Source organism: Scyliorhinus canicula, chromosome 19 (assembly GCF_902713615.1).
Source record: "Scyliorhinus canicula chromosome 19, sScyCan1.1, whole genome shotgun sequence".
NCBI classification, from domain to species: domain Eukaryota; kingdom Metazoa; phylum Chordata; class Chondrichthyes; order Carcharhiniformes; family Scyliorhinidae; genus Scyliorhinus; species Scyliorhinus canicula.
In genome coordinates this window covers 39,764,451-39,786,116 of record NC_052164.1, presented here as the reverse complement: position 1 = coordinate 39,786,116, position 21,666 = coordinate 39,764,451, and the positions used below count along the sequence as shown (strand labels likewise).

The window sequence follows — 21,666 nt, the reverse complement described above, 5'->3', positions numbered from 1 at the left end:
ATTGGCAATCGTGTTTAAATGAGCACTTCACACAACCCAGGTCTAGGTGTTTCCCAAGGATGCTAACTATAGCCGGTAACTATAGGCCGGTGAGCCTAACGTCTGTGGTGGGTAAAGTCTTGGAGAGGATTATAAAAGATACGATTTATAATCATCTAGATAGGAATAATATGATTAGGGACAGTCAGCATGGTTTTGTGAAGGGTAGGTCATGCCTCACAAACCTTATCGAGTTCTTTGAGAAGGTGACTGAACAGGTAGACGAGGGTAGAGCAGTTGATGTGGTGTATATGGATTTCAGTAAAGCGTTTGATAAGGTTCCCCACGGTCGTCTATTGCAGAAAATACGGAGGCTGGGGATTGAGGGTGATTTAGAGATGTGGATCAGAAATTGGCTAGTTGAAAGAAGACAGAGAGTGGTAGTTGATGGGAAATGTTCAGAATGGAGTTCAGTTACGAGTGGTGTACCACAAGGATCTGTTCTGGGGCCGTTGCTGTTTGTCATTTTTATAAATGACCTAGAGGAGGGCGCAGAAGGATGGGTGAGTAAATTTGCAGACGACACTAAAGTCGGTGGAGTTGTAGACAGTGCGGAAGGATGTTGCAGGTTACAGAGGGACATAGATAAGCTGCAGAGCTGGGCTGAGAGGTGGCAAATGGAGTTTAATGTGGAGAAGTGTGAGGTGATTCACTTTGGAAAGAATAACAGAAATGCGGAATATTTGGCTAATGGTAAAATTCTTGGTAGTGTGGATGAGCAGAGGGATCTCGGTGTCCATGTACATAGATCCCTGAAAGTTGCCACCCAGGTTGATAGGGTTGTGAAGAAGGCCTATGGTGTGTTGGCCTTTATTGGTAGAGGGATTGAGTTCCGGAGCCATGAGGTCATGTTGCAGTTGTACAAAACTCTAGTACGGCCGCATTTGGAGTATTGCGTACAGTTCTGGTCGCCTCATTATAGGAAGGACGTGGAAGCTTTGGAACGGGTGCAGAGGAGATTTACCAGGATGTTGCCTGGTATGGAGGGAAAATCTTATGAGGAAAGGCTGATGGACTTGAGGTTGTTTTCGTTAGAGAGAAGAAGGTTAAGAGGTGACTTAATAGAGGCATACAAAATGATCAGAGGGTTAGATAGGGTGGACAGCGAGAGCCTTCTCCCGCGGATGGAGGTGGCTAGCACGAGGGGACATAGCCTTAAATTGAGGGGTAATAGATATAGGACAGAGGTCAGAGGTGGGTTTTTTACGCAAAGAGTGGTGAGGCCGTGGAATGTCCTACCTGCAACAGTAGTGAACATGCCAACATTGAGGGCATTTAAAAATTTATTGGATAAGCATATGGATGATAAGGGCATAGTGTAGGTTAGATGGCCTTTAGATTTTTTTCCATGTCGGTGCAACATCGAGGGCCGAAGGGCCTGTACTGCGCTGTATCGTTCTATGTTCTATGATGCACATATGAGGTAGAGGCAGCCAACTGCCTACCTCATCCCGTGGCCTTTGATGCCCCTCATGGGCATTCTCTGGGGGCTCTGGGGCCGGAGGGCCCCGGCTCACTTGTCGGTGACACATGCACTGCCATGCCGCCCCGTCCCGTGTGCTGGCTCCGAGACGCGGCCTCATCAGAGGGGTGGAGCTCAGAGGAGCTGTTGTCCAACGTCGCCACTCATGGGACGGGTCTGTGTTGGCACTCAGCACCCCCTCCTCCTGGTCGATGCCCATAAGGCTCTGGTGTTCACCTTGGAATGGAGAGGCAGCTGCTTCAACCCCCGGCTGCTCCTGTATCATCTGGCATTGCCAGCCCTGGCGGTTCCCCATAGTCCGCACTATTTTGTCGACGCCCTCGCCGATGCTCCTCAGTGTCTGAGCCATACTCTGCAGGTCCTCAGCAATGCCCACCTGCGATTGGGACAAGCTCCACAGTGCCTCGACCATGCCCATTTGAGAGCAGGACATGTCCCGCAGAATGTCATCAAGGTCGGCCTGGCACTGGGTTACATCTCCCAGTAAGTCGGACATTCTGCCGAGACCTTCAGCCAAGGGCCTTACTGACTGCGCGATGCCTTGGATACCTTAGCTAATGGTGCCGTTGTCATGCACCCGGCTCTCTGCTTCAAATATTTTTATCTGAGGCAGCAGATGCTAGGAAAGGGTAAGTGAAAATGAAATGATTTTCCACACTGGATTGCTCTTCAGCTTTCAGGCAGGGGTCTCTGATGGGGATCTCTGTTGGGGGGGGTTTGATTGGGAGGTCTGATGGGGGAAACTTATGTGAGGATCTGATGTGGGGGGCCGTGGGTGGGCTGATGGGGAATTTAAGGGGGAGTTCTGGTGGGGTCTCTGAAGAGGGGTCTGATGGTGTGGTCTGATGGGGGTGGTCACTGGTGGAGGTTCAGGTTACCCTCATGCATGCGTGCTGTGGGGGGGGGGGGGAGGGGGGGAGGGTGTGCTCCATTATTCCCATGATGGTGAGGGGTGGGAGCATGCTCCTACTTATTAGTGGAGGAGGAGGCAGGATTTAGGTTGTGGGGGGAGGGGAGCCAACCAGTATCAGGCTGCCGGCTCAGAATGGCAGCCCTATATCGTGAATCCAACAGATTCCCGCGAGTTCTCCTCCATGCATAAATTTGTATACAAAAGGAGAGCGAATCACACCTCGGGGCTACTCCGAGCACCAGCGGAGACCATGAACGGGTCTCCACTGTTGGGAATGTAGGGCGCGAATCTCCGGCCGTGTTGGGCTCTTCATTGAGTGCAACACACCTGCCGGGAGAGACCTCAAGCGAGCCTCTCGACGGGCTCCGCGCCTGACGAGATTCACCGGAGTCCCACGAGACATCAGAGTCGGAACCCCGCCCCAAATGGGGGGGACTGAATGATGGTCATGGACGTAGGTCGTCAACCTACTTACGACCTACCTGGGCGGAATTCACAGACCTCCCTCGATTCTCCAGCCTCCCCAGAGAGGCTACAGCCAGGTGCTGATCAGTGCTGGTTCACACAAACGTGGACCAGGCAGAACGGCATCCAGGGAGCTCACCCCAGCCACCGGAGACTCCAAGATGATCAGGGTAAGTGCCAGGTGGCTCACTGGCCCTTCCCCTGGAACATGGGCACCTTGGCATTGCTCAGCTGGCACATTGACACTGCCACCCTGGCACTGCCAAGGTGCCCGGATTGCATTGCCAAGCCAGCAGGAGCACTGCCTGGTGCCAGGGTGACAGTGCAAGAGTGCCCAAGTGCCAGGGTGGCACTGCCAAAGGGCAGGGGCAAGGAGGGAGTTTCCCATGAAATGGGGGTCAAGGGATTTTGAAGGGTGGGGGAGTGCAGGGCAAGTAATTGGGGCCTCTGGGAGGTTGGGTGGTTGATGGGTGGAGGTCCTAGAAGGAAATGAAATGAAATGAAAATGAAATGAAAATCGCTTATTGTCACAAGTAGGCTTCAATGAAGTTACTGTGAAAAGCCCCTAGTCGCCACATTCCGGCGCCTGTCCGGGAGGCTGGTACGGGAATCGAACCGTGCTGCTGGCCTGCTTTAAAAACCAGTGATTTAGCCCAGTGTGCTAAACCAGCCCCTGCACTGGAGGTGCTGTAAGGGAGCTTGGGGGGCCTGACGAAGGGGATCCCATAGCGGGTTGTCCTCACTTGGGTGGTGTGGGGTAGTGTCCTTGTGTATGGGGGTGACATTGCTCATAGATGGGGTGTGTGGGGACCCACAAGCTCCCTTAGAGATTGGAGCACCCTTTCAAAATGGTGTCCTGGTCTCTGAGTTCAGCTCCACAGTGCTAAAAAAAAATTGAAAGGGCCAGATTCTCCCCAAAAATGTAAAAGTTAATTTGCGGTGGCTTTTTCAGGGTGTTTCCTGCCAACTTTACCGGCAAGTTCCACACTGCTATTTAATGACATTTAGTAACATTTTTGGGCCCTAGGGAGTTTCTCACCGGTTCAGCCCACACTTAGCACTTGTGAGGCGTGAATGTAACCTGGATATTTTCCAGGTTTTGCTGCATTTGGACATGGATTATTTCATTATCTGAGGAGTCGCGAATGTGCTGAACATTGTGCAGTCATCCGCAAACATCCCCACTTCTGAGCTTATTGTGGAATGGACATCATTGATGAAGCAGTTGAAGGTGGTTGGGCCGAGGACACTACCCTGAGGAACTCCTGCAGTGATGTCCTGAAGCTGAGATGATTGACCTCCAACCACCACCACCATCTTCCTTTGTGCCAGGTATGACTCCACCCAGTGGAGGGTTTCCCCCCTGATTCCCATTGGCTCCTTGATGCCATACTCGCTCAAATGGTGCCTTGATGTCAAGGGCAGTCACTCTCACCTCGTCTCTGGCATTCAGCTCTTTTGTTCATGTTTGAACCAATGCTGTAGTGAGGTCAGGAGCTGAGTGATCCTGGCGAAACCCAAACTCAATGTCTGTGAGCAGGTTACTGCCCCCTAAGTCCTGGGACCACATTTCAACCAAATCCAGAGGTCCTGCAAGGGGGTGGGGGTGGATTGGGTGGGATGGGGTGGGGATGTGTAGGGGTCGGGGGGGGGGGGCATGGGTGGGAGTGAGGGCTGATGCTCCAGGTTCCCTGTGGGAGGGCTCCCCCAATCTGAAGGTGCATTCAGCACCTCTTCCTGCCTGAGGCTGAAGGTGAAAGCATTTTCAGCCTCCCACACTCAGACATCAGGCGATGCCAGACAAACAATTTCAGCTGGACAGGAAAAGACCCTGAAGTGGCCACAAAGAGCCTTAATAGGGACATTCCCTCAATGGCTTGCCCATACCACCGTAAGATCATGTCTAGGTCAGGGCAATGGGATCCCGGAGGGAATCCCATCTCTGCTACTTTATGCTTCCCCCCCACACACACATACACACACACACACACACACACTTGGCCTCTGAACCCTCCAGCGTGAGTGCAAAATTCTAGCCTTTAGAAATTGAAAGAGATCATCATAACAAACCCAACACTTTTATTAGAGGTTGACCCAATTTACCAATCTTCTCATGATGTTCGGCAGCTCCTTTTCTTTCCCCTAATATACATTTCATTAGCCCATCAACTTAGTTATATTGGCTGCTTCAATAGCCCACATGCTGACTTGTCCTTTAACCCCTTTAATCTGGATGAAATATTTCTACTTGATGTCTGGTTTCTCCTGAGTTTCTCATTTGCAATTTTCTTTCAAATTTGTAATTGGACCTTTCACCATAATGAACACTTCCTGGATTACTTTTGTTAACAGTAACCCCTGTTATTTTTTAATTTAACTTGCCTACTTTATGTGTGACTCTCGTATAGGATGTGGTAAATGTAAATGTGGAGTGGTTAAACAGGTGAGGCAGAAGCTCCAGTATCTATATTAGCTTCACCGTCTTCTTTTCCTTCCCACACCTAATGGTGCACACAGGCAGACTTATGTCAGCTTCCATAGCCACTTATTCCCGGAACAGTTAGCCAGTCTGTCACCAAGTGTATATAATTTGTGGTGCGTCACTCCACATCAAGCATGACTGACCAGGAGTCTCTCCCACTCTTACTGCCAGCCATTGACGTGTTTGAAAGTAGTTTGCAGGTTGACACTCAACCTGTTTGGCCGCGTTATGAATGTACCTTCATTGGCCGTCAGGTCCTGGGTTGGGACTTGAACCTGGAGCTTCTGGCTGAGATGCAGGGATGCTACCCACTGCGCCAGAAAACCTCCCATCTGTATTAGTTTGACTGAGGGGTAATCGGGAATCAGCATCCACATTCCGTAGCAAGTTATACAGGAAGTATGCTGCCAAAGTGCAGGTACCGGATCCTGCATTCAGGAAGCTAGGGATCTCATGTGTACCGGATTTGGGAATTTTATGGATTTCTGAGTCCGAGGACTCGCATGATCTTATACTACACAAAATAAAGACTGAAAAATAAAGAATGAAAGGATTTTATTCAAATTGCCACTCAGGATATCAGCCTTGAATGTAGATGGATTTTGGACCATTTTGATATTGGGACACTGGATAAGGGATTTTGTACCTGTAATCCAATTTGTGAAAACAAAATAAAGGCTAGTGAATTCAAAAATGCAGAACTCTTTAAAATGCAATCAGGTAATTATCACATGAAGTTGAACACAGAATGTACAGTATAGTAAATTGCATTTAGACATTTCTACAGAGCGCGACAATTGTTGCTTTACTTACTGTGTATCACGTTGACTTCTGTCCCACACTGGGGACTTGCTGTATCCAAGCTAGGAAAGCTGCAGTAGTAACCCCCAGAATGAAATTTTGTTGCCTTTTCAATTGAAATCCAGGAATGGTTGTCCCCGTTCCCGGTTGTTATTCCTTTTACCTCTTTTGCTTTAATGGGTTGTTCTTCATCTTTATACCACGTGACATTGAGGCGAAGCTTCTTTTCAAAGAAACATCTCAGTTCTACTTTCTTCCCTTGCCTCACAGCTAGATAAGGTGTAGAGTAGGAAATTATGGACTGACATAGTGCACCTGTAATTAGAACAGACAAACTATAATAATTACTTACTTTTCAACACCCCATTTTCTTCCATTTTATTCCAAAAGAAATGGTAAGCAGGGAGACAACTGCAAAGACATCAACAGGTCCCAAGCACCTTGCCGATCCTTGTCGAACTCACGGGGCCATAACTGATTGGTGTGGCAATCAGCGTCAGATTTATCTATGCCAAACTTCTTCCATGCTTGTCTCACCAGGCCTTCTGACTCAGACCAGGTGAGATCCAGGCAGAGCAGTTGTCCCTAAAGCCCAGCGTCACAGTCCAGCAGTCGGACTGAAGTGGGGCACAGACATTGGGGCGGTGCGGGGGATTGGGGTCAGACTTTATGGAGCTGTCGGACATCAGGGGGTTGTGAGGGTGTCAGACATTGGAAGGGGGTGGGTACAGTCGGATATCAGGGGGTTGGTGGAGTTGGGGGTCGGAAGTCCATGGAATTCAAAAAATGCATAGAATCCCTATAATGCAGAAAGAGGCCGTTCAACCCAGTGAGTCTGCACCGACCCTCTGAATGAGCACGCTACCTTGGCCCACATCCCCACCCTATCCCCATAACCCCACCTAACCTGCACATCTTTGGACACTAAGGGTAATTTAATTTCACATGGTCAAGCCACCTAACCTGCACATCTTTAAACCATGGGAGGAAACTGGAGCACCCGGAGGAAACCCACATAGACACGGGGAGAAGGTACAAACTCTGCACAGTCACCCAATGCTGGAATCGAACCTGGTGCAGTGAGGACAGGTGTTGGGGTGTCATACATCAGAGAGATGTGGGGGTCAGATAGGGAGTGGTGGAAGAGTTGGACATGGAAGAGTAGTGGAGGGGTCAGGCATGGAGAAGTGGTGACTGGATACGACAAGGGAGGGGAGTGAATGGGGTTGTACACCAGAGGAAGGACAGTCAGATATTGGAGTGCATGGGTGTCGATCATAGAGAGGTGGGGTGATCATGGTAGTTGTTGTGAGGTTGTATTGGGGTGTTCAGATCTGGTTTGTGGAGTTGGGGTCAGATCAGGAGATGGGGGTTGGATTAGGGCTTGTAGGATGGGTGCAGGGCATGGGAGGGTGGGGGGAGTCATGAGCCGGTGGTGGATCACATGGGGGTCAGGGGTGGGAAGTTACCTGCAACGTGGGAGGGGGGTATGGTGGGGTGATCAATCTGGGTGGAGCCAGAAGCTGCAAGCCACACAGAGGGGGCAGTGTTTCTAAAAGGTTGCAATCACACTGAGATTGACCCAGTGGAGGGATTTTTCCTCCACCCTGATTCACCTAGTGGTGCGTTACCTATGCACGTTATTTAAATATTGATCTGCAGGTCAGGGCGTTAAGGCACCCATACTGTCTCACACCTGCCTCAGCAATGCCTTCTGATTGGGCTGGTAGCATTGAGAACCCATCTGCTATCCTTAATAGGACAACAAATCTGGAGGCGGCAATTATGAATGCATCTTCTGGAGGATTGTAGTGCTGCTCCTAAGAGCTTCGGACATTCATTCGATCTTGGCATTGGGGTTCAACAGGCCATGGGACATTTCTACCAAAGTCTCCATTTAATTCAGCATATCCTTTCTTCTATCCAAGGTTGTCAAGTGTCCCTATATTTACTCAAGGCACAAAAGTTTACTTTTTAAGCTGGTACCATCGTAAGGTAAATTTGGTCTGCAGTAAGTTGAAAAGGAGGTCTTGTGGCGCACTGGGTAGTGATCCTGTCTCTGAGTCAGAAGCTGCGACCAAACACATTGAGTAGCAACTTATAAACCTTAGCAACCAAGGCAAGGGCAGGCAGTTAGAGTGGGAGAGATTTCTGGTCAGCCAGGATATAGAAAGAAATTGGAGTCACTATCCATAGCTCCAAGCTGCAACAAGCATGTAAAGGTGTAGGTTGTCACAGCCACTTGGGCGGCATTGTGGCACTGCTGTCTGACAGGGCCAGGGACCGGAGTTCACTTTGGCCTTGGGTGACTGTGTGGAGTTTGCACTTTCTCCCTGTGTCTGTGTGGGTTTCCTCCAGGTGCTCCAGTTTCCTCCCACAGATGTGCGGGTTAGGTATATTGGCCTGATTAATGCGTGGATCTTTGGGGATATGGGGAGGAGTGGGCCTAGGTTGAGTGCTCTTTCGGAGGGTCGATGCAGACTTGATGGTCCGAACGGACTCCTTCTGCACTGTTGGGATTCTATGGACTCCTTTCAAAAAGGAGGGTAGTGGGTAATTAGCTGGGCAGCTGGTGTGGGTCAGATTAACGCCAACTGCATGGAATCTGATCCCTGTTCTGGCTGGGGTGGCTTGGGAGGACCTGCCTCCATGCCCTATCTATGGTGGCAATTGCAGTGCTGTATGTCAGTCCTGTCTTTGCTCAGAGAAGTGAACCTGAATTTGAGAAGGGAAATGTGATAAACAACAGAACATGAGTAACAAACGAACAGGCATGTGTTGTTGGTGAATCATTCAATACTGGGACAATAAATTTGGTGTGGGGACTCAAACTTAAATAAGCTTTGACCTTCCAAGACGCTTGTCTCTTCACAATATATGTGTTCATGGATTGAGATTTGTAAAAAAAAAAGCTGGAGTGACTTTTTCCAATGAAAATTCACAATTTCAAAAAGAATGGCTGAAATCTTCCTGCCATTCCCACCACAAGAACCCCCGATCCCACCGACAGGGACCCGCTACCATGGGCTCCCCGGTAATGGAGGGTGCGAACAATGGGAAAACCTGTTGACGGTGGTGGGATGGGAAGATCACTCCCCCCTCCTCTCACCCCCCCCCCCCCCCCCCCCCCCCGCCCTCCCCCCATGGCAGTCTGTCTTCACCACTGCAGAACATGTTGCGGACGGGATGTCAAACCCTGTCGATGAGTGATTACTGTGCACTCATAACCACTCTCTAAACAATAAGCATCAAATTGTACTTTTTAAAAGGCAGATTATTTGGATAAAATGTGTCGAGGATTTCAAAACTTTCCCCAACTTTGAGGATTTTTACACATCTAAAATCTCCTCACAAAGGTTACTCCGACATTGTCCCTCAGGAAGTGAGCAACCACCTTACTTTTCCTCCAAATTTGAATACATACTCCTGGGACCAGATTTTGGAGATGGGATTTGGAGGCGGGAATAACCCAACCATCATGATCTTGCCTCTGGTCCAGGGTGCCGAGAAAGGGATTTTCCAGCAGCCATAGGCTTAATTGGCCTCCAGACGTGCCTGCCAGAGATGGTGATGGAAACAGGCTGATGCCAGAGTGGGTAGGTTATAAGTCTCCCCTCCATTCCCAAAAATACTTCCTCCAATGGAATGGGTGGTGAAGACTGACCTTCATTTGCAAGGCCTCATAGTCTATAGGTAAAATATTCTGATCAATTTGACCCCCCCCAACTTCTCCTCTCATCTGAACCTCAACCCCTCACCCTCACCTGCCTCATCCCCGCTCATCTCACTACTCTCACCCCCTCGTCCCCTCACCACTCTCACCCATTGTCCACTTTATGGACAGAATTCACAAGCCAACTGTAACAGATGGAAGCCATTGCATAGCCCATGAACTCACCAAGTAAACAAATTGACTGTTCAAACCAGCTGTGTAAACAGAGTCAATTATTTGGTTGGAGTGTAGCCAATAGAACAACCCAAGTAAACAAGCACACGTCAGAATTGTTATCTTAGCAGATGGGAAAATGTATGTTTTCGGGGCCCGGAGAATCTGGGAACCGGCGCCAGTCCCGATTTCATGCGCCAAAATGGATTCTCTGCCCCAGTGCTGGCCGTTATTTTGGCGTCGGAGTGCGGAGAATGCAGCCCTACATCTTCACTGTGGACTGCACCACCGGGCTCCTGGAATACCTACTCGGAGCCATTGGCAATGCTGCTGTCACCATAGCCGTCAATACACATTGTTATAATAAGCTACCATTTCAATAGTCTGAAACATCTACCTTTTTTTCCCATTAGATAAACTTTTTCACAGATACAATGTTGATCTTTTACTTGACAGCTTGCCAGTTGACAGAAGTAACAATCTGGCAAACACATTGTTAATGTAGTTGATATAACCCACACAAGACCTATGGGGGCTGGAGAAATTATTCTCCCCATGAGCCTCATTGAGCCTCGTCGAGGGGTGGGGAATCCAGGATAATGGACTTGAATATAGAAGTCAGCCAGGCTTGGAACTGACAGCTCAGACCCGGCTGGGATCTGAAGTATATGGAATGTACTATTCATTTGAAATAAAACTAGTTTCTCTTTATCCACTCGTTTTGGACTCATCTGTGACCATTAAACTGGAGATGAGGAGAAAAGTGGAGCTATAGTCGTGCTGCTAACCTTCGGACTAACAACCATCTCCTCTATACCACTAGGCAAAGATTGAAATTATTCTTTTTCACAATGCCACTATTTGGAAGACTATTCGATGCGAGCGTGAAGGATTGGATGCAATATGCTGAACATATGTGTTACTTTTTCCGGGCAAATACTATCACTGGTGAAGACTGACAGACAGTGATACTTTCAACTGCCTGCAGAACCTGCACCTATGGACTGATAAAGAGCCTGACGTATCCTGCAGCCCTGAGCACCAAGGCCAGAGTGCAGAGATACCATTTTAACACGGTAGAGAGTACCTCAAGAGAGTCTGTAAATGAATTCCGAACATGGTTGAGAAAACTAGCCGGGTTTTGTGAGTATTGCAATTTGATCTCTGATGTGCTACAGGACTGACTGGTCTGTCGTGTAAATAAGATGGCAACCCAAAGAAAATAACTGGCTGCGCCATCTTTAGACTTTCAACAGGTTGTGCGGATTTCACTTTCCAGAGAAAGTGCAGAAAGGGGAGTGCAGGAGCTCCAAGGCAAGAAAGTGCCTCCTCCCGGCGAGCAGTACCGTCCCGGAATGTGAAACCCACCCTGGACCGAATACTGTAGAGGTCAGTTCAGTCGGTCTAGAACCAGGACAAGCAGATGGGACACCTCCCCCACCCTTGCCGCATCCCCCCCCCTCCCTGAGTCAGAAAGAGCGGGAGCCCAGGCAATGTGAGACTTGTGGACATAGGGAAGGCAAATCCCAAAATAGCTAACAACCCCGGTGCCCCTACAGAGGCAGGCACCAACAGAGAGCCTGCACCTTTCACGTAGACCAACAAGATGAGCAATGCATGCAGTTAAATTTCATTGCAGCACCCAGCGTAGCCCCCATTAGGACCTTCGTACAAGTTAACAGTGATCCGTTGGAGATGGAGTTGACGGAGCCACAGTATCAGTCATTGGAAGGCAGACATTTGGAAAAATAAAGACAGGGATACACAACTGAATCTGCAGGTCAAAGAGGTGAGGTTAGCAACATATATGAGTGAACCACTCGCCATCGCAGGGATCACAATAACCCCGGTGATTTACGGGCAGCAGTTGGTAAGACTCCACTGATTGGAATAAAGGGACTCGGCTCCAGCCTACTAGCCCGCGACTAGTTGCAACGCCTCCACCTGAGCTGGCAGCAAACTTTTCAGATGGGGACTGGCGGTCACTATGAGGTGTTGCGAAGGTACCCTGAGGTTTTCCAGCCAGGATTTGGAAAAACCATGGCAAAGATAAAGGTGGATTCAGATGCACAGCCAAAATATTTTGGGGCCCGCCTGGTTCCTAATGTGCTATTGCCAAAAGCCGAGGTTGAATTAAGCTGGCTAAACTGAATGATCAAAATGGTCCGGTTAGCTGACTGGGCGGCACTGGTAGTCCCTGTGCTCAAAGCAGACAAAACAGTCTGTGGCTGACAGTAAGTAGGCTTTCCAGATTGGACCTAGATATAATCAGAGATTATATGCAAAGTTGGCTGGAGGTCATTCGTTCACGAAGCTCGACACGAACCACACATACCTACACCTTGACTGGACCTTGAATCAAGGCAATATGTCACTATAAACACCCACAGGGACCTTTATGAATATTCCAGGCTGCCATTTGGAGTATCGGTGGCTTGTGCAGTGTTCCAGAGAGTCATGGAGAATATATTGAGTGGGTTACCATGTGTGGCAGTTTGTCTAGATTACTTTTTGGTCACTGGGATGTCAGAACAAGAACACTTCAGTAATTTATTCGAGGCTTTCCACCACTTCTTGGAGATGGGTGTTCGCCTAAAAAGAGAAAAGTGTCAGTTCCACGTGAAGGAGATAGTTTATCGAGGTTACCGTGTAGACCAGGATGGCTACACCCAGTCACTGAGGTCGAGCTATCCAACAAGCTCCTACACCAGGGATCACAACTGAACTATGTACCTTCCCATGTTTCGTAAAGTACCATGGAAAGTTCATCACAGGCCTCACGAGTATATGAGCCCTCCCACACCTCTTACTAAAAAATAGCATGAGTGGGTGTGGAGAGCACAACAGAAAGAAGTGTTTGGTCAAGTCAAAATGCAGTTGACCTCTTCAGGCCTGTTGATGCATTATGATCCTGCCAAACCGCTTTGAGTCACATATGATGCCTCATTGTGTGGCACTGGCACCGTTTGGTCACATCGCATGAATGATGGCAGAGGGAGGCTGATCGCATTTGTCGCCAGGAGATAGGCTGTGGCAGAGCGCAGCTATGCGCAGATAGAGTAAGAGAGGTTGACTGTCGTATTTGCCATAAAACAAAGCAATCCTGCCTCCACCAGGATACAGAGATGGTCCTTCTGCTTGCGGCATGTGAGTATTCATTTGAGCATCGACCTGGCAACGCGGCTGCATTAAGCAAACTGATGCACCCTTCGTCTCTTCCCAGGACTGATGAAGCTGTAACCATGGGGATCTGAAGCAAGGGCTAGGACGACATCTTGAGAGACCTGAAGAAAGAGCAGCCAGTGGTGTCAAAAATGAAGATATTTGCCCTTGGCTATATCTGGTGGCAGGGCCTGGACGCAGAAATAGAAAGGCCCAGTAGTGCGGTGTTTGTCAGGAGCAACAGAAACTTCTGCCCACCATGCAACTTCACCCATGGAAGTTGACTGGCGGCCTTGGGTGCAGCTGCATGCTGACTTTGCCGGTCCTTTGCTTGGCTCCATGTTCTTGATTATAATACACGCCCACTCAAAATGGCTACAAGTCCACAGAATGTCGTTGACTATCTCGAAAGCGACCATTGAGAAGTTGCGACTCATTCAGCAGGTGCGATATCTCAGAGGTGCTGGTCACCGTCAATGGGACACCCTTCACCAGCGAGGAATTTGCGGGGTTTATTAAGGCAAATGGGCTACGGCATGTCTGTATGGCTCTTTCTCCCCCAGACTGGTAGAAAGGGCAGTGAAGACATTAAAGAAGGGGCTGCAAAAGCAAACTTCGGGATCCGTGGCTCATCAGATTCCTATTTTGCTGCAGGACCACACCATATGCCATGACTGGGGTATTACCGGTGGAATTGTTAATGGGCTGGCGACTCCATAGAATCGTAGAAGTTACAGTGCAGCAGGAGGCCCTTAAGCCCATCGAGTCCACACCTGCTCCCGGAAAGAGCACCCCTACCTAAGCCCCACACCGACACCTTATCCCCTTCATCCCCATAAACCAGTAACCCCACCTAACCTTTTTGGACACCAAGGGCATTCTTGAATGGCCAATCCATCTAACCTGCATGTCTTTGGATTGTGGAAGGAAACTCCCGGAGCACCTGGAGGAAACCCACGCAGACACGGGGAGAATGTGTAGACTCCACACAGACAGTGACCCAAGCCGGGAATCGAACCTGGGACCCTGGAGCTGTGAAGTAACAGCGCTGCTCCAGACCCATCTTCGCCTTGCTTTTCCAGATACTTGTGGGAAAGCACGTCGCAGCCAGGAGCAGCAAGGGCATTTGCCCAGACAGATGAAAGTGAACCAGACTAGTTGTACCAAGTGATGCAATCTGTATGCGGAACTTTGCAGGCGGCGCCCTATGAATCTCAGGAATGGTTATTCACCAAACACGGCTGATATCAAAGCAGCATCGTGTCATGAAAAAACATGTCGATCATATCAAGACCAGGAGGCGGTGGTGCATAAGGCTCCTCGGGAAAAGCAAATTACTGCCCAGCCAACTTTGAGACCATTACCCCAAGGGGGACAGGATACAGAGCCAGAAGAGATTGTTTCGACGGGGGGACAAACAATTCAGCAGCCTCTGTCAGTACCTCCACCGCAACGATCAGAACGAAAGCGCCGTTCGTCATCCAGGTATATACCGCCTGGTTCAGCACAGCAAGTACAAGAGGCGCAGTCACAAGCGAAGAGTGTCAACATCCTCATTGTCAGAAGAGTTTTCAGACTTTGGGGGTGGGGGGGAGAGGGATTAGGGTTTTAACCCGCACAAGCCTCATTGAGGTAGAAGTTCCCCGCTAAGGGGCGGGGTGCCCATGGGCAGGGGAAAGGACATGGATATAAAAATCAGCCAGGCTTGGAACTGGACAGCTCACACCCAGCTGGGATCTGAAGTGAATGGTATTACTTTGCAATAAAACTAGTTTGTCGTTATCCACTCATTTTGGGCTCATCTGTGCCCACTAACTTTTATGCGCATTACTGTCATGACTTACCTAACAACCACAGATACAACTCATGCTACAGGACTTTGTAATGAACCGTAATCGAGCAAAATAATTTTACTTACCTTTCAAACTCTTCTGGCCTCCAATCCATGGTTTACCACCTCCATGCAGTGTGCATAAATTACAACAGCTGCAAAATTTCGGCCACCACCCTGAGAATCAGAAACGTTCCTGGACCATGCTCTTAATAAGCCAGCAATTATGTTAATTGCTGCAGGCCTAGTTTGCACAAAATGGTGCTGGGTGCAAATGGAGGTAGGATTTCCGCAGTCACCCGCAGCCAAAATCAAACACAGGTCCCTGGCACTGTCAGGCAGCAGTGCTAACCATTGTGCCACAGCGTCGTCACCTGGGAGCAAGAGCAAGGAGATCAAAGGAGAAACTACAGCTGATGTTACATTATAGGAAATAGATGTTAAGAATGCAAGCTATGAATTACTTTTGTTCCCAAGCTTGTTCGGCCGTAAGTGTGTAACTCTTATAGGAACTGAGTGCCAATTTTTTCAACATAGTTTTCTGAGCCGCTCTATTGGAAAGGAAACAGCTGGTCAGAAAGGAAGTCCATCTCCAAATTAGCCTCAGTTTGGTACCTTAATTTCAACCTCAGGAAAACATCCCTTCTGCAGTATGCCCGATGCTCTCATCCTCCCTCACCCCGGCTATCCTTTAAGCCCATTGAAGTCTGGAACGGGATTTCATTTGGAGTTTAAAGAGAAATCATAAATGCTACGTCCCACTCTTCTCTGTACCGTGTCTCCATGACAATAGGAAATAGCTTGTCTCTGCCTGCTTCACTTTGGCCCTTTCCAGTCAGCTGATCGTGTTGGCAGAGCAAACAACATCCCAGAGACAAAAAAACCTTGTACTCTAAGTTTGATTGCAGGAGACCTTTCAAACATGTGGTGTACTCAGATATCTGCAACATTTGCTTCCTCTTTCTGTGCAAATGGACAAGAATCACTGTTTACTGAGCTGTGGTAAAATTAAAGCAACAAATCGTATCTCTTTTAACACAGCTCAAAAAGCTGCAGGGAAGAATTTATCGTCTCCAGCAACATCAACTATGCAAATCAGCATTTGCATCAACCTTTTTGTCGTGCAGCCTCATCCTGATTGCTATAATTGTAACTTCCTCTCTTTGAAAGGTTGTGCATGACAGTATTCTGACAGAATAATAATGCTGAATGTTAACAGATAGATATAGGTTTCTGCAACAAGAAGAAATTAGACCAAGTTGTTCTTCTAGGTGGTTTGGAAGGTGCTGTCAAAAAGCCTTGGCAAGTTGCTGCAGTGCACGCCAGTGGTGAAAGGGTCCCAGTAAAGCAGCTGCTTTGTCCTGGTTGGTGTCGAGCTTCTTGAGTGTTGTTGGAGCTGCACTCATCCAGGCAAATGGAGAGTATTCCATTACACTCTAGACTTGTGCCTTGTTAATGGTGGATAGACTCTGGAGAGCCAGGAGGTGAGTTACTCACCACAGGATTCCCAGCCTCCACTCCAATGTGTTCGAGCTTGTAACCACGGTATTTATGTGTCTGATTCAGTTACATTTCTGGTCAATTGTATCCCCCGCCAGATGCAGATGGTGGCTGATTCAGCAATGGTAATGCCATTGAAGGTCAAGGAGAAGTAAAATTCTAATTTAGGGTGACACATTGGCATGCGCTGCTGCCTCAGAGCGCCAGGGACGCGGGTGACTATCTGTGTGGAGTTTGTACGCTCTCTACATTTCTGCATGGGTTTTCTCCGCGTGCTCCGGTTTCCTCCCACAATCCAAAGATGTGTAGGTTAGGTGGATTGGCCATGATCAAAGCACAGGGTTACAGGGATCGGGCAGCAGAGGAGGCCTGGGTGGAGTACCCTTTCAGAGGGTTGGTACAGATCTGATAGGCCAAATGTCCTTCCTCTGTGCTGTAGGGATTCTATGATTGCCTAGAACTTGAGTGGTGCAAATGTCACGGGCCACTTTTCACGTCAAGCCTGACTGTTGTTCAGGTCTTTCTGAAGAGTGGCACTGAACACAGTGCAATCATCAGCAAACATCCTCACTTATGATTTTATGACCAAGGAAAGGTCATCGATGAAGCATCGGAAGATGGTCTGTGAAAATGCCCTGAGAAACTCCTACAACAATGGCCTGGGGCAGAGATGATTTCCCCCAAACAGCCACAACTATTTTCCTTCTTTTAGGTATGGCCCCAGCCATCAAAAGGTTTTCCCCATATCCTCACTTTTGCCAGGATTTCTGGATGCCACACTTGGCCCCATATTGCCTCAGTGTCAAGGGCAGTCACTCTCACCTTAGCTCTGGAATTCAGCTCTTTTGTTCATGTTTGGACCATGGTTGTAATAAGATCTGGGGTTGAGTGTTCCTAGCGGAACGCAAATTGAGCTTCGTTGAGCAGGTTATTGTTGAGTAGGTAACGCAGTCTACCGACACCTTCCATCATTTTGCTGGTGATCGAGAATAGACTAATCAGCTGGTAATTGTCAGGAATTTGGACTTCTCCTTTTGTAGACAGGACGTACCTGGACAATTTTCCATTTTTTGTATAGATGCCATTGTTGTTGTAGCCACTGGGACAACATGGCTAAGGATGTGGCTGGTTCATACTGGAACACCACAGCTGGGGCCTGCAGCCTTTGCTGCAGCTTCTTGGTATCATGCGCAGTGTATCAAATTGGCTGAAGACCGGTCTGTGTGATGCTGGGTGCTGCAGAAGAAACATCCACTTAACATTCACGGCTGAAGACTGTTGAATTGCTGGACATTGGCGTCATTATAGATGAGAATGTACATGGATTCACCTCCTTCCTTGAATTGTTTAGTGGCGGATCACCATTCATAACTGGATGCACCATGACTGCTGAGCATTGATCTGGGCCATTGGTTGTGAGATCGCTTTGCTCTGAGTATTACATGCTGTTTTCACTATTTAGCGTGCACATTTTCCTGTGTCGTAGCTTCAAAGGGGTGTCATCTAATTTTTAGATATGCCTATACTCCTGGCATGCTCTCCTGCATTAAAGCAGAGTCAGTTCCCCGACTAGATAGGATATGGTTGAGTGAGGGATATGCCAGAATGAGATTACAGATTGTCATAGCATTCAATTCTGCTATGACCGATGATCAACAGCACCTCATTGATGCACCGTTCTGCATTTATTCAATTTATCACTGTGATAGTGCCATGCAGTGTTATGGAGAGTGCCCCCCAGTGTGAGGACTGAACTTCTTCTCCACAAGGATTGTGTGGCACATTTACCAATACTGTCATGGACAAATGCATCTACAGCAGGTACATCAGTGATGACAAGGTCAAGTTCCTTCCTCCTAATATTGGTTCTCTTACCACCTGCAACAGGCACAGTCTGACAGATGTGTCCTTCAGGATTTGAGAAGTTCAGTCAATGGTGGTGCTACCAAACCACCCTTGATGATGATTATTGAACTCTTCCACCCAGAGTAGATCCTATGCCCTTGCTACCCTCACTGGTTCTCCCAAATAGTGTTCAACATGGAGGAGAACTGATTTATAAGTTGATGGAATGCAATAGGAAAATTCTCACCACCCTCCGGTTGAAAAGGTTTCTCCTGAAATCCCCTCTAAATCTCCTGCCCCTGACCTTAAATCTATGTCCCCTGGTTATTGAACCCTCTATTAAGGGGAAAGAATTCTCCCTATCTATAATTCTGATCCTAATTCCTATTTGTGAAAAAATGATGGTCCACCCTTTACTTGTTTCCCTGCATGCTAATATTGTAAAGTTGAAAATCTGGTTGTTGCAGGAGACAAAAATGTCAGGTGCGATCTAACCAAAAAAAAGAGTGCCATTCTGGGCTTGATGTAGCGCCGGCACGACCCCGCTATCTAATGGCACTCTGTCTTGTTTTTGTGCCCCTGCAGGGAATGCCCCGCAGAGACCACACTTCCTGCACTGAAGAGCTCCAATGAGCAGAGGATAGGGTATCCATGGGCCCGACCCTGACATAGGCACAATGCCAACATGGTACCTTGGCACTGCTAGCCTGGCACCCTGGTAATACCCCTTCCAGTCTGGTAGTGCTACCTGGGCACCCAAGTGGTACTGCCATGGTGCCAAGTTAGCAGGCTGTCGGTGCCAAGGTGGCTGGGTAGCACCAGAAGTGCCAGGGCGCCTCTTTGCATGCAGGCCGACCACCTTGGACCTCAGATACCTCTCCCCATCAGATATCGTTCCACCTGTTCCCCACTTGTGGGGTCCAGTACTGAACGGTGCCCGGCTGGGGTCTGCTCGGCGTGAAAACCCACCGGCAGATGACGTGAACCTCATGTGCATCACATTACTAGGATGCTGATGAAGGTCGTCCAATCCCCCCCTCCCCCCACCCACACTAGATTCTCCATGATGCCGGCGACAAACATACAGACTTGAAACACATTTGTACAATGTGGCGTGCAGATGTCACGGCTCACTTGAACAAGACCTGGGGGTCGGGAATTCAGGATGGAGGCTGCCCACAACTCTGGACCTTGGAATACCAGGGTATTGAGTTGGGAGTGTATCTGCAGATCAGGTGCCATGGAGGGGACCATCTTTCAGCTTCCGAATGTTCCTGGAGATCCTTTTTCTTTCTTAGGAGGTCCATCTTCTGATCTCAGCGCACTGCCGGAGATCCATCTTCATTTTTAGGAGGTCCACCTTTTTTCTTCAATCGTACGTCTGTTTTATTGGGCAACTTTTCAATATGGTACCCGGACACGCCGGTGGGCTATGTGCCATTTGGCTCTGCCCCGCCGCTAAATATGGCCGAAAACACCCAGGTGCACAACCAGTGAGATTGGGCCAGAAGATTTGGCGTTGCCCGCTGGATGCCATATACTCCATGTCCCCACCCACAGCACAGCACCTCGTCTCAAAATGGGAGAATTGTGTTGATGTCCTGCGGAGTGAAGGGGAAATTGACAAGAACATGTCTGTTGTTTTAGAAAAAGATCACTTTCTTGCCCGTCACGAATCTTGAATGAGCCCAGAACTTGAAACCCAGATCTACCCACCGTCCAATCGAAGGAAATTTGGAAGAGGTGAGACTGAGAGTGAGAGTGGAGAAACAGAAAGAAGAATTAAAGTAAAAGTCTTTTGTCCTCATCAGGAAACCAGCAAACAGAGCAGGGATTTTCTTGGGTGAAACATTCCTCTAATCAGCAAACAATCGAAAGTGAATTCCACACTCCACAAGAAATCCCAGTATAAAATTCTGAAACACTTCACTTGACTGTTATTAAACAAGCATTAAATTAAATTATTTTTCAAAGACACAACCGATTAAAGATGAGCAATGAATCAATAATCTCACACAACAGAAATGAGTACAGCAGGAATGTGGTTTGCTTAACTATGTGTTAATAATTTCTGACACATTTGAGTGTCAACTTACATCCCCGGGTTGCTTGCAAACAACCGCAGCTGAGTTGCACAAAATAACGAAAATAATTTATTAATTCAGAAATGAATCGACCTCAGGTTGTTCTCCATAAACAGAGTTAGGATATACCCAAATAATAAAGAATAAAGGAACGTGTATTTCCTGTTTTTACTTGGGGGCAGTATATGGCCAAGGGAGTCACCAAACACACAGCTCCGAATTGAATGATTCGATCTCGAGCCAAATACTCGACATTGAGCACCATCATCTGTCATGAATTTGAAAGACCATTGCTTCAGCCATGGCAGTGTTCCTCAGACAGCTGTAGATTTTTACTAAAGTTTGTGCAAATGAATCATTTGATGTAATTCTATAAAAGGGTTAGGCAGGTTAGACTGGAAAAAGGCTTGCATTAAGACTTGAACTACTATTGCCTTCTCACATCTCAGATCCCGAAGTGCTTCCAGAACAATGAATTACTAAGTCATGAAGCGACAAGTATGAATACATAAAAAAGAACACTTACCAGTTGTAATACTGAGCATAAAAAGCAAAATGCCTGGTCCTGGGTATGTTTTGCCAGCAAAGCGAGCCATCTTTTAATCAGAGCAATATTTGCAATGAGAGTTTTTTCTGGTTGCAGATGTTCACACTTTTGGCACCGGTTATTTTAACTAAGTTATCTTACTCAAGAAACGTCAACCATTGTAGCTTCAGCTCCTATTGAAGAGGCGCAATGAATACAGTTGAATGCTAATGCACGATTTCCTTTGTAATTAATTTTAGCTGAAACAGGAAGAACTCAGTCCCCAGTGACATTGGTTACACAACAGGATGGTTCAGATACAGATTTTTAAAAAAAACATATTTTGTGTTTTCTCTCAATGAAGCTTTAAAAGTGTTTTTTCAACATTTTTGGAAGCAAGATTCAAACTTTATAAAGTTCAATTTCAAAAGTTTAAAAATGTTCCATTTCATGCCCTGGGGAATAGATTGTCACAAGTTGTATTCCTTTTACTTAGGTTTTTATTTCTATGTTTAAATGAAAATGTGATTTCTGGAGGATGTATGCTTAAACATTGTTACAATCAAAAGCAAGGAGACACATGACTTTTTTTTTCTGAGATTGAAAGTGCCATAATAAAGGCACTAGCAAAAGCACCTGAGAAAACCAT

At 47.8% G+C, this 21,666-nt stretch overlaps 1 protein-coding gene across 1 annotated transcript in view; it reads right to left on the bottom strand.

The window, feature by feature from the left end:
• LOC119954550 (somatotropin) overlaps positions 1 to 21,258 on the bottom strand; it is a 90,585-nt gene extending 69,327 nt beyond the window's left edge. The window contains exons 1-2 of the mRNA XM_038779879.1: positions 21,018 to 21,258; positions 6,347 to 6,498 (exon numbers count right to left, since the gene is read on the bottom strand). Coding sequence (XP_038635807.1) covers positions 6,347 to 6,498; positions 21,018 to 21,087 — 222 coding nt within the window. The 5' untranslated portion in view covers positions 21,088 to 21,258. The remainder of the gene's footprint in view (positions 1 to 6,346; positions 6,499 to 21,017) is intronic.
• Between the last annotated feature and the right edge of the window lie 408 nt (positions 21,259 to 21,666).